We start from the raw sequence: 14,073 nt of genomic DNA, 5'->3' as shown, positions 1-14,073 counted from the left end.
ACAAAAACAAGCTCCTGTGCAATGGCTGCTATCCACGGAACACCACTGGGGATGTTTCAGGTGCTATCAAAGTAGATGCAACTACCACAAGGAGTAAAAGCAAATCTTTTAACACTTTATGGCATGAAAATGGATGTGTTGCGATATCCAAAATAGCAGCTTGTTCAGCCATCTGTTGCTACTACTGTTATGTTTTATATAGAGCTATAATTCACTGTCTTTCGCGTCTATGGAGATACATTTTTCTTGCCTTTTTTTTTTCGATTGAAGACTAAAATAATGTTGTTTACTTCTGCTGGTTGCATGTACTTTGATGGCAAGCCATTTTCCCATCACCTTTTTTTCTTGGTAGTGAAATAAGGAATAGCGATGAGCACAAATTTTGCATAATCATAATTTTGCATTGTAATTTGCAATTGCAATGTAAAATCGTAATGCGAAATTTCTGGCAAAATCGTAATTCATTTTGTTACATAATCAGGAACCGTAAGTTTGCAATGCCGCTTCATTTTCGCATAATTTTGTGCTGATTTATATGGTTAATAGCAATGTCCCCATACATGCCGTCACCACCAAACTCATTTTTCTGAGTTTAAAAAACATTTTGCATTTGCATTTTTAAAAATCTATTTTTATCAAACGCTACAATTCTTTTTTTGACTTGTTCCCACTATTTTCCTAAAATTAAAGGGGCACTACAGCGAACAATTGTAAAATTTAAAATATGTGCAAACATATACAAATAGGAAGTATGTTTCTTCCAGAGTAAAATGAGCCATAAATTACTTTTCTCCTATGTTGCTGTCACTTACAGTAGGTAATAGACAGAATCGACAGGTTTTGGACTAGTCCATCTCTTCATAGGGGATTCTCAGCATTGCTTTTATTCTCTATAAAGATATTTATAAAGATATTCCCTAAAAGGATTTAAACAATGATGCTGGCCAGCTTCCCTGCTCCCTACACAGTTTTTTGGCAGTTGGACAGAGCAACTGCCTTTCACTATGCGCTTTTAAAAATAAATATATCCCTGAGAAGCCCCTATAAAGAGATGGACTAGTCCAAAGCCTGTCACTTTTGTCAGATCTGTCAGACAACCTACTGTAAGTGACAGCAACATAGGAGAAAAGTAATTTATGGCTCATTTTACTCTGGAGAACACTTACTTCTTATTTGTATATGTTTGCACATAGTTTAAATTTTAGTTTTTCGCTGTAGTGCCCCTTTAAGCAACTTTGGTGATGATAGCATGTACAGGGGCTTTGCTACTAACCACTTAAATGGGCAAGAAATGATGCAAAATGATGAATGCTCTATACAAAATCAATTAAATGTCCAAATCGTAATTACTTATGGCCGTAATTGTGAACATTTACGCAAAATGTCATGTAAGCATAATTAGCAGATTACAGTCATCGCTAATAAGGAATATATGAAGCATACCACAGCTTCTGATTGGCCCCTTCATCTTCTCATTATGGAAATGTGTATGTATATCTTGATATAGAAGTTAAATATCCGCTTTACTCCTTTTCAGGTCGCTGCTCCCTCTTCTCAGACCTCAGTTTTGCCACATTTGATGGGCAATATTTAGCTCTATACAAAGAAGCTTCATATATTGTAACCTTGACCGAGGATGAGTCCATAACAGTGCAGGTGTCGAGGTGTCACCATACAGTACTGGTAAGACAATAAATGAATCATAAAATAACTGTATCTTGTGTTCCTCTCTTTCTCATGACAAATTCTATTGCGGTGTGGTGGTGGTGATCCATGTATTGATGAGGTCCATCTCAGCAGACCTGCCAATCCTACATTGTGAATTGTTCCCACTGCATTGAATCGGACTTTTGCATTGCTGTATACCGACTGCATGGACCTTCCTTTAGTTGTGTAGACGCTACCTTCTAGTGATAGAATCGTTTTGTATTTGGAAGGAGCTGCTCCAACTCTTTATGTGATATTGGTCTAGATATCAACATTCATTGGATTAGGGCTGTGGTGTAGCGCTATCTCTGTAATTTTAAATTCTATTACGTTGGTTTTCATGCAGGGAAATGTGAGTGACATCACCCTGTGCTTATCCATGCTGGAATTAACTTATCTATCACATCAGATCATCATTGATCGCCTCAGCAGGAAGGTAAGTGTCTAACGCAATCAAAAAAATGCTTTTCTTTAGATGTCTTAGTTTTTGTTTCTGCTGATTATCATCTCTCTTATGGAATCAGGCTTCTTTTTATCAACAGAGGTCGCCTGTGCCTGCTGGGTTTTATACACAGAACAGGTGGGGAATTTAGCAAGTTGTACCAAAAGCAGGTGCTTTTCAAGAGTAAATCCTGCTTCTACTTATGTAGCAACGCTTTTGCAGTGACGTTTCTGTAACTGTCTGCGGGTTGCAGCTGCGTTTTTGTGACCTCGAGGAATGGACCTTCAACATTTTTAGCCATTTATTTAGGAAATGTTTATTACAGTAAAAGTGGAATGTATTGCCACAGGAAGTAGTCTATATGTGTGTTTAAGGGGGTTTAGATGCTTTCTGTGCGTTGGATACGACATACATGGCTATAATTACTAGGTAATTCCTGGTGGTGTTGATCCAGGGAGTTTATCTGATTGCCATGTGGAGTGGGGAACGATTTTTTTTCCTTTTGAGGCTAATTGGACCATGACTTTTATGGTTTTTTCGCGTTCCTCTTGATCATCAGGAATATGTTAGGGCGCAGGCTAGCTCTGTACCTTATTTTCTGGTTGAACTTGATGTACGTATGTCATTTTTTTTACCCAAATAACCTTGTAACTATGTCCTACAGCAGCATTTTCAATCAGGGTACAGACTATGTTGGGGGCTTTACACAAAGCCAGGAGTCTACAACTTGGTGGGCATTCCTCCAGCCATCCATAGCTGCCAACAGAGGGACCAGGAGAGATAGGACGAGCACACAGTCGCCAAAAACTAGTGATTAACAGTTCATGACAATGCAAAGGAAATCCTTACCAGTCAATGAAATGAAAACTTTTTCCAGTTGATGCAAATTATATGTTAATTTACTGCCAAGGTATGCAGCTTAGAACTGAACCTGTCAAATGCAGTGACTGATAAGTTGAATACTGTATTTTTTGGACTATTTTGGACTCATTTTTTCTCCCACAAAAATGTGGAATTTAAGTCACTGCGTCTTATGCTGGGTACACACCATGTGTTTTCCCGCTCGATCCGCGGGTCGATTGGGATTGATTTGACTATTTCCGACGTGCTCGATTCAGGCTTCGATCATTCCTGCCATCGATTTGCATGTTAAGTATGCAAAATCGACGGCAGGAACGATCGAAGCCCGAATCGAGCACTTCGGAAATAGTCGAATCAATCCCGATCGACCTGCGGATCGAGCGGGAAAACGCACAGGGCCGGATTTGTGCTCTTTACCGCCCAAGACCACTGTCACCAGACCGCCCCCCTTAAGTACAGGTAGCGAGATGATCCCTTCCCCCCTTCCCTCCAGTATAGGTAGCCAGATGACCCCTCCCTTCCTTCCCTCTAGTATAGATAGCCTGATGATCCCCCCAGTATAGGTAGCCAGATGACCCCTCCCCCTTTCCCTCCAGTATAGGTAGCCAGATGACCCCTCCCTTCCTTCCCTCTAGTATAGATAGCCTGATGATCCCCCCAGTATAGGTAGCCAGATGACCCCTCCCCCTTTCCCTCCAGTATAGGTAGCCAGATGACTCCCTTAATCCCTCCTTTTCCCACCCCCTGCTTTCAGTATAGGTAGTGAGCTCGCCTTCACACTGCAGCAGCCATCAGAGTCACTCATTTTTCCACATGTCTCCAGTGTAGAAGCTTCCTCTTACTTTTCGTCTCCAATGCTGCCCAAGTCCACAATGCAAACGTGCACAGAGAGCAAGGTGGCTGCTGCACAGGCAGCTGGCAGCAGAGTGCCGTGTTCAGGCACTCGCCTGATGTCCCTACATTGCAGAATTTGCAAGCTTGCAAATGCTGCACCAGTTTAGCCTGGTGCTTTGGTGCCCTTGTTCCTGTGGTGCCCTAGGCCATGGCCTATTTGGTCTTGGCCTAAATCCGGCCCTGAAAACGCATGGTGTGTACCCAGCATTATAGTCCAAATGCAAGAAGTTCCTGACTTGTGAGAGCCTGCCAATGTGAACCCCAATGGGGACACAAAGGGGCATAGAAGAGGAGGACACACGAAGGACAGAGACGGACACATTGGGGGACACAGGAGGACACAAAGGGGACAGAGGAGGACACAGGGAGACACAAGAGGTATAAGGGGGCATGAGGTACATATGTTTGCATAAATTTAACATATAATTTGCTTCAACTTCAAAATTATTAGCATCTCATTGACAACCTCTAACTAGTGGTCATCACTATGCTTCTATCAATTGCTGCAGTGTTTATGAGGGAATATATTTCTCAGGGAAAATGTTAAAACATCATGCCCGCTGTTTCTGATATTCTTTGGGGCATTTGGAGCCCCCAAGGTATGGGACTTTGCCCCCCTAGCAATACCAGCTCATGTAGTCCATAACATTAGAACGTTCTCGGCAAAATGAAAGGGTTAAAGAGATTTGGGGGTAGTCCCTCCCACAAATCCCCTCCTTCCCCTGCAGTACATTGTTGTTCTAATGGTAAGGCTATAGGACTGGTCATCACCACATCCTGTGTCCAGAAAGAGTTGGGATTAACAGTATGGGGGGAATTACGTAGGTTCTGGAGGCCCCATTTTAAAAAGTTGACCTCCAGACATCTGTCCCTTTCCAAGTAAATAAGTCACATTTATGGTCCTCACATATTTATTATGAAAGGTAAAAAAGTAAAAAAATGCACTGTGAAGAAAATTGATTTTAATCTATAGTAATCATTTCAAAGTTGGCCAATTTGTTTATGTATGTCCTTCCATCCCGTGCACACCCCCTTATGTCTCACCAGGCTCTGATTGGCTGCATAACTGTCTCCCTCTGCCCTACACATGCCCGACTGCAGCCCCACCTGGCTGTGATTGGCCATGAGGCTGTTTTAATGGTGGTCATGCTGTGGGGTGGCCCGGGCATGTGAGGGGATGGCGTGTGTCCAACGGGATGGTGCGCATGCGTATGGCAAGAGCGACGTCCAGAGAGATGGTGCGCATGCTCCTGCTTCGCACAAAACATATGTATAATAACTGTACTATTATTATATAAATGTATTATAACTGTATTATGTAATGAAGATAGTGACATATGTATAATAACTGTATTATGAAATGAAGATGGTGATGTAACGGATTTTGGTAAATGTGATGTGTCATTCAGCACAGCCTCTTTCTTGCAGGTGATGGTGAATTCAAGGATTGCCTGGCCAATGGTCAGAAAATATGGATATAGAATTCTGGATACAGGAAATATGTATTTAATCGACACTCCTTCGAACGTTAAGATTCAATGGTTTCACAGTACTGGTCTCATGATAATTGAGTCCAACTCCACCAGTAAGCTGTCGTCAATGGGACTGTGCGGTGAGTAAGTGTATCTTGCCCTGTCTTCATGCACTACACACTATGTAATACTGGGGACAAAATGGCAGGCTTATCTGGCAAATCAGCAGAATTTAGCAAGAGCACTGGTGATCGGTGAACGGGGTCGGTTCTCGGATCAATGGGGCCCTGGGCAACAATGACATGCGGTCCTCCTAACCCCTATTACCCTGTAAGTGGCATTTGGCCCATTATGTTTCTGCCCTGCACGGGGCCCCAAAGCCAGCTATCAGACCCCTCAGGCTGGCGCCTTTTCTCAGTGACATGGCACATGTAACTCACTTGACATACCGCCGGGTCAATGAGAAGACGTGGCCAGCGAGGATGAAGGCGGGGAGCATGCAGACTCATGGAGGAGTACCGGCCAGACAGGTGAGTCGCTCCACTGCTGAATTCTCTCCAGGGGCCCCGGAATGTCTAAGAGCCCAGATTTTCTAGCCTAATGCTAGGGTACACAGAGATTTGTAGTTTAAAGCAAACATGAAGTGGAAATAAAACTTATGATATAAAGAATTGTATGTGTAGTACGGATAATGAATAGAACATTACCTGAAAATAGGATCTCCCAGAAAATAAGCCCTAGTTTAGATTTGCTTGAAATATAAGCCCTCCCCCCCCCCAAATAAGCCCTGGCTTACTGTGAGGTGGGCAGCTCACTGACCACCCAATGTAACCCCTTGCTGCCCCCCTCCCTTCCGCTGCAGAGTGGCGAGAGGAGCATTAACTGTACAGCAGAAGAAACTCACCAGCTTCCGGCGTGCCAGCGTTAACATCTCTCCTCAGCAGCACCCGGCTTCCTCTCCTTGACAACAGCGGCTCTTGTCATGTCTCACACGGACATACCACTGCGTCACATGACAAGAACCGCTGTTGTCCACAAGGATGAAGCTAGGCGCTGCTGAGGAGAGGTATTAGCGCTGGCACATCAAAAGTGGGTGAGCTTCTTCTGCTGTAATGTTCCGCTCGCCACTCGGCAGAGGGAGGGAGGGAAGGACTATACTGGGCTGGAGGCTGACACTGTGTTTGCAGCTGAGTTTCCCTATGTCAGCCATCAGTCAGGTGCCGTGTTGGAATAGATACCTCTTTACTAATCAAATTCATTTTGGTCTTTTATGACTGTACATATTATCTGGTTAAGATAATTCTCTATGCTTTGTAAAGGCCTGACGAAGGGTCAATAACCCGAAACGGACTAGTGTCGTCGCCTGAACTAAAATTACCTTTTTTCATCAAACAAAGCACACAGTGTCTATGATCTGCTTTTTGTATTGCTTTTTATATGTCTGTACCACAAATTCTTCTGCTGCTTTACAAAGAATTCTTCTACCTTTTTGAAGAAGAAAAATAATTTTTTGTGAATATAATAAAGTGTGAAACTAAAATTTTGGAAACAGATCGCTATTTTGTGGGGACATCTGAGGGCACATCTGACTGCTGAGAGCACATGGCGTCACCCCTCAAAATTATAAGCCCTCCCCGAAAATATGCCCTAGCACATCTTTTGGGGATAAAATTAATTTAGGACAGTATCTAAGTTCTGTGGAAACATGGTAGTAGCAAAGAAGAGTCTTATATTTTTCTTTTCAGTTATATACCTATTTTATATACCTTTTTTTTTTTAAAAACATTGCATCATTCTGTAATATTTGTAGTTTATAAACTACACTCTCTCTTTTAAGCTATAAAACAAAGCAGAAATAATGACCCTACAGTGAAACCTCATCTCAAGCTGTCTCTAGTAGTTTTGCATTTTTAGGGGTTTAGAAAACAGGATTGTATTCGACCCAGTGGGTGGAATAGCCCAGAGTAGAGTTGGGCCGAACGGTTCGCCGGCGAACCTGGTTCGCGCGAACCTAGGTGGTTCGCGTGCGGGTACCGCACGCGAACTTTATTGCGGAAAAGTTCGCCCCATTGCGGTTCGCCCCATAATGCACTGAGGGTCAACTTTGACCCTCTACATCACAGTCAGCAGGCCCAGTGTAGCCAATTAGGCTACACTAGCCCCTGGAGCCCCACCCCCCCTTATATAGGCAGGCAGCGGCGGCCGTGGCCACTCGTGTGCCTGCATTAGTTAGAGTAGGGCGAGCTACTGCAGTCTCTCATAGGGAAAGATTAGTTAGCCTTAGCTTGTCCCTGGCTGCATACCTGTTCATTGATCCTGCCACTGCATACCTGTTCATTGATCCTGCCACTGCATACCTGTTCATTGATCCTGCCACTGCATACCTGTTCATTGATCCTGCCACTGCATACCTGTTCATTGATCCTGCCACTGCATACCTGTTCATTGATCCTGCCACTGCATACCTGTTCATTGATCCTGCCACTGCATACCTGTTCATTGATCCTGCCACTGCATACCTGTTCATTGATCCTGCCACTGCATACCTGTTCATTGATCCTGCCACTGCATACCTGTTCTGTGAACCCACCACTGCATACCTGTTCTGTTCAGTGGACCCGCCACTGTATACCTGTTTAGTGAACCCGCCACTGCATACCTGTTCTGTTCAGTGGACCCGCCACTGTATACCTGTTCAGTGGACCCGCCACTGCATACCTGTTCTGTTCAGTGAACCCGCCACTGCATACCTGTTCTGTTCAGTGGAGTTTGGTGTGTCAGTGTGAAGCAGTACCTTAATTACACTCCCTGATTGATGTATACACATGCAAGATGTTTTAAAGCACTTTAGGCCTGTCATTTAGCATTCAATGTGATTTCTGGCCTTAAAACGCTGCTTTGCGTCAAATCCAGATTTTTCCCGGTGACTTTTGGCGTGTATCCCACTCCGCCATGCCCCCCTCCAGGTGTTAGACCCCTTGAAACATCTTTTCCATCACTTTTGTGGCCAGCATAATTTTTTTTTTTTTTTCAAAGTTCGCATCCCCATTGAAGTCTATTGCGGTTCGCGAACTTTAACGCGAACCGAACCTTCCGCGAAAGTTCGCGAACCCGGTTCGCGAACCTAAAATCGGAGGTTCGGCCCAACTCTAGCCCAGAGAAGCTCTTTTGCATAGACAACTGACTTTCTTTTAACTCTTCCTGTTCTGGAAATAGTATGAGACTCTTTTCTTTGCTACTAATGTTCTATTTCTTAGCTGTACTACACATCCAATTCATTATCTCATAAGTTTGTTATTGCTTCAGGTTAGCTGTAACTGAATCATCTGGGAGTGTTCATTCTTACTATATAAGGTCAGTTGTAATTAGCAACATTCCAATCATTTATCTTTACTGTCCATTGATAGGAAGACCTCCGCTATGAATAGGAGAATCCCCACACTCAGCGCCATATGATGCTCTCTTGGCTATTTGCAGGCTCCTCGCCATAGAATTATTATTCCTGAGAAGTGGTGAAAATGGGTATTTGCTCTTTCCACCAATTATTTGGTGGCTTTCGCCATTTCCTGGAGTTGAAGTGTGAATACCAGAGGTGGACTTTGTAGACAAAACAGTTTCTGTAAACTCCCAGTGGCGTTAATTATCCTCTCTCCAGAAACAAGTGTCTAGTGTGCTGGGGCTCTGTCCTCTTTCACTCTATCTGTGGCACCTTCTTCCTGTGTTATTAGAGAGCAGCCAAACTAACAAAAAGCTTTGACCATATCGTACCCTCAGCAATATAAATAGATAATGCTACAATACCGCCTAGCTACTCCTTTACCATTGTTGAACATTTTTGATAAGTTGGTTGCTGCATCAAATTCAGGCTGGCACCAGCTTTAAAAATGCAAATGCACGAAAAACACAAACGCATGGGATTTTTATACATTTTTCTTTTCAGGGAGCCTGTGTAGTAGATCCTTGTCCCAGCGCAATGCCTTGGGTTAGGAGAAGCTTCAGTGTACAATTACTGTATATACTCGAGTACAATTACTGTATATACTCGCGTATAAGCCAATTTTTTCAGCATAAAAAATGTGCTGAAAAGTTACCCCCCTCGGCTTATATGCGAGTCAGTGAAGCAGAGCAGATGGTGGAGCAGGTTTTGTTACTGGCAGATGAGTGTAAGGATTGTGCACTAGTGAACCTGCTCTTACCAGCTTATGCTCTGCCGTGTCTGTGCCACCCATCCCCTGCAACATGGTGTGCAGAGTGTGCTGCTCAAGACAAAGATTAATGACGTCACACACACATCGAGACTAGGCCCCGCCCACTGCCTCGCAAGACGAGCCTCCCGGGTCATCGGAGACCGCGCTGCTGGCCGCAGAGGGGTGTAGCGGTTGGCCTCACCGCTGATAGGCAAATTTGAATCATTTCTCCTGTGAGTACCCACTTTGTTACTTGCGCAAAACTTAAACCTATGGTAATGCACCTAGAGCGCTTCTTTTTTTCTTAGATATTTTTTCACTTGCCCACATTGGAGCAGCACGGTGCAAGACCAGCAGAAAAGGACAGACATTTTTCTGGATGTGACTGGTTTTCTTTGGATTGAAAGTGCAAGGATTCATCGTTTGTTGCTGCTCAAGACTACCTGTGTCCCCTGCATGGGTGTAACAATAGACCCTGCAAGGGATGCAGCCGCAAAGGGGCCCAAAAGCCACAGGTGGGCCAGTCCCAAGAGACTGACAACTAAAGGCAAGGAGAGAAAAAACTTACTGCTCTCTGCAGAATTGTTCAAATGACTGCATCTGCTCAGCCACTGATAACAAATCATACAAAGATTTGTAGACAGTTCCTATTCAGTGTGCAGGGGGAGGGGGTCCCATCCAATGTTTTGCAGGGGGGCTCTGTGATTTCTAGTTACATTCCTGGTCCCCTGGCTTGTGGAGTGAAGTGTACAAGCAACGTGTCAGCGGTGAAATGATCAGGGATCCTTCCTGTGTGGCAATCGCTGTGTCTCATATCTATGATTCCATTTAGTAGCATATACTTACAAACCAGGGTTACCTCCAAGGCAACCACTGAAAAGGCAGGTGGGGAGAACAAGCCTGTCCCCACTCAGGAGTAAGACGTCGCTCTCTGTAGATAGGAGAAGAAGAGGGTGTAGCACCCTTCCACCAAGGGTGGAAATCTTTATATGTGGAGATGTACAGAGGCGCCAGTTGGATAAAAGTCACTAAAAACTTTCAGGATGCGGTGGTGGACCAGCCAACCCAAAACAGACAAAAGTACTGTCGATTAAAGTTGAAGACAATTTATTCACAAACTCCTATAACAAGTTGCAACGCGTTTCGCAGGCAAAATCCCGCTTCATCAGGCAATAAACAACAGGAGTGATACACAGCACAGAGTCCAAATAACGCTTGGCACCTCTAGGTTAATGTTTAAAAAAAAATAAGCAGTTTTATTACGGTGATTACATTATTTTCACTAAAGTTCCTTTTTTCTTCTGGCCATTTTGGTGCCCCCGGGCAAGTCTTCTTTTGTTTCACCCTCCCCCTCTCAATCACAATTAATTCGTTTTGCTGGTACAGTACACATTGGTAGGAGTTCTGGTTCACCATGAGCTTGCTGGGAAATGTGTAAAGCCCCATCCACATGCTAAACCACAGCTGCTCAGTACAAACCACAAGACGAAATTAAATGACTTTTTAGTGCGACAAGATACGTCTTGACGTGCAAACAACAACTACACATACCGCACAACAAGACGAGCGACTTTGTCTATAAAAGCGTGGTTTGCATATAGCTAAATGCGAAGGAGATCTCTTTTTTAATTGTTTAGTTGACACGAAATCGTTCCAGAATTCTGTAAACATTGATAAGATTACCACAACTCCCTCTCGTCATTTGGCAAATCAATCCGAAATGTGGAACAATTCAACTTGTTCTTATCTGATTTATCTTGATTTCCGCCAAGTCATCCGCACGTCTACACGTGACTACTGTCGTTCAACTTTTTAATGTCGTTTGATTTTCACTCGTTGTAAAAGATAGCGGTTGAGCGTGTGTATGGGGCTTAAAGAGACACTGAAGCGAAAAAAAAGATTATATTATGATTTGTATGTGTAGTACAGCTAAGAATTAAAACATTAAGATCGGATACATCGGTCTAATTGTTTCCAGTACAGGAAGAGTTAAGAAACTCCAGTTGTTATCTCTATGCAAAAAAGCCACGACTTTCAAAGTGGTGGAGAGGGCTGTCTTCTAACTTTTATTATCTCAACTGTTAGTGAACAAATTTATTTTTCTCTGCCAGAGGAGAGGTCATTAGTTCACAGACTGCTCTGAAAGAATCATTTTGAATGCTGAGTGTTGTGTAATCTGCACATATTAGAGAATGATGCAATGTTAGAAAACGTACTATATACCTGAAAATAAAAATATGAGATTTTCTTTGCTGCTAATCTTCTAGTAATTATTCATAGTACACAACCAATTCATTATATCCTATGTTTTTCCCGCTTGTTTTTCCCGCTTCAGTGTCTCTTTAACTCTAGTAACATTAACAAATCGATAAATTATATACAGAAATGAAATTATTTCTCATAAGTCTACAAAGAATACATATAGGCTAGATACACTTTACCAACCCAATATTGCAATGAGGGTTGTTTAACCACGTTATAAAGACATCATAGTATTTATGTACAGCCTGGGTCTTTATAGATCAGAAATACAAAAATCTATACAGACTAAGACCTAAGAAATGCTCATTACACCACCAGAAACGTTACAGCTAGACGTGTATATTATGCTATGCAATATTATAATTATCGTGTTATGAGCGGTGTGCTAATTTAGTATCATTCACCTCCAGGCTTATGTGATGGGAACGCCACAAATGACCTGATTTTGCCCAATGGTAGAGTCCTGACCAAGAGTGACGATACCGAGGAGTTCCTGGACAGCTGGCAAGTTCCGTACACCCTAACATACGTCGGAAAGGAAAGACACCAGGACTTGAACTGCTCAGCTGTGGATTGTTCTCCTTGTTTCCAGATGATTTTAAACCAGACTTTCAGCAGCTGCCACCCTTATGTACGTACCTTTCAGAAAGTCTGATCTGGGGCATTGGTGGAGCAGAGTAGAGAAAAATAGCTATTTTGGGGTATCATGTCTAGTCTAGCATGAGGTACTGCTGGGGGGAGTGGAAAAGAGCAATCTGGGGGTCTCAGACATATTTGTTTACCAATCAGGAAGTCTAGTGTGAGGCACTGGTAGGGACTGAGGAGAAAAGGAATTCTTGGATATCAAGTCTATTTATGTATCATTTGGGAAGCCTTGCCTAAAATACTGATTGGGCAGAGAAGAAAGGGGTTTCTGGAGTATCAGGCATGTATACTGTATATACCATTCAGCTTGGTCTGCAGCACAGCCAACTCAGAGTGGGTTAGGGGGTGTAATTTATACTGTAGGTATGAACCATTGAGAAAGCCTAGCCTTGAGTACTTGTAGGGATATATATGTACAATTTGGGAAGTCTGGTCTGAGGCACTGACATGTTAGTGAAGAGGTGTTTGGGGCATACATTTGAAAACGCCACACGCTATTTTAGGCAATGCATTAAATGACAAAAACAAACAAACCTGGTAAATGTGCCAATATTTGCTGATATTTCACTATGACCTCACCCCTCCCTACTCTCACACACACCCTCCCCCTGTGGGCAACTAATAACTCCCATTCCCAACAACTAATAACCACTCCCCCCCAAAAAATAATAATAATAATAATGGGTGTCCGCTTTGTAGAAGCAGTTCCCATAGCAGGCGGCTCTGGCTACTAATTTTGGCTACTATTAAGTGCTCCAGTTAAGGGGTATCAGGCATAGGCATTTACCATTCAGGAAGCCTATTCTGAAGTACTGGTGGGGACAGTCCGAGGAGAAGAGGTGTTCTGTAGTGTCAGGCATGCATTTGGGAGCAATTTGTTGCAATCAGGAGGCATTCATAACCCCTGACCTGGAGCACTGACAGCTCAGTAGGGAGTTATGGGGTATCAGGCATAAGTATATTTAATTAAAGGGATACTGTAGGGGGGTCGGGGGAAAGTCAGTTGAACTTACCCAGGGCTTCTAATGGTCCCCAGCAGACATCCTGTGCCCGTGCAGCCACTCACCGACACAGACCATACTGGGCCTGCGCAGTATGCTCCTGGTGACACCAGCGGGATCGAGGACACGGCAACGCAGGCGCAGTGGTTTTCAGGCTTTAAAGGGACCATTAGAAGCCCCGGGTAAGTTCAACTCATTTTCCCCCGACCCCCTCTACAGTGTCCCTTTAAGGAAGCTTGGCCTAGGGCACTGACAGCTCAGTGAAGAAGTATATAGTATTGAGGAAGCCTGGTGTGGAAGAAGATGGGATGGGCTCTGGGTTGGACGGGTTGGGTATGTACCATTGAAGAGGTTGAGTGGAGCAGAAGAGAAAACATGTTGTTGTGTCTGCTATGGTGACTTTATAACATCGGTGTCCCCAGTAGGCTGTGCATGGCAATGATCTCATTACCTTCAGTGAAATGTCAGAGCGCCTGTATCTGTATCAATGACTATACTTTGCAGTTTGTTCCCACTTGTGAAATGCAAGGAATCGGTGCTCTCGTTCAGGTCCGTTCTCACTGTGTCAGTTCAGCACAATAGTATGAATGTGTGTGAGTGAA

At 43.6% G+C, this 14,073-nt stretch overlaps 1 protein-coding gene across 1 annotated transcript in view; it reads left to right on the top strand.

Annotated features, from left to right (window-relative positions):
* The window catches only part of LOC137537950 (mucin-2-like), a 343,213-nt gene that overhangs the window by 277,311 nt on the left and 51,829 nt on the right, over positions 1 to 14,073 (top strand). The window contains exons 56-59 of the mRNA XM_068259877.1: positions 1,538 to 1,683; positions 2,054 to 2,143; positions 5,333 to 5,516; positions 12,236 to 12,456. Of these exons, the coding sequence (XP_068115978.1) occupies positions 1,538 to 1,683; positions 2,054 to 2,143; positions 5,333 to 5,516; positions 12,236 to 12,456 (641 nt within the window). The remainder of the gene's footprint in view (positions 1 to 1,537; positions 1,684 to 2,053; positions 2,144 to 5,332; positions 5,517 to 12,235; positions 12,457 to 14,073) is intronic.

This window comes from Hyperolius riggenbachi, chromosome 11 (assembly GCF_040937935.1).
Source record: "Hyperolius riggenbachi isolate aHypRig1 chromosome 11, aHypRig1.pri, whole genome shotgun sequence".
Lineage (NCBI taxonomy): Eukaryota > Metazoa > Chordata > Amphibia > Anura > Hyperoliidae > Hyperolius > Hyperolius riggenbachi.
The sequence above is the reverse complement of the archived record's forward strand: the minus strand, read 5'-3'. Positions and strand labels throughout refer to the sequence as shown.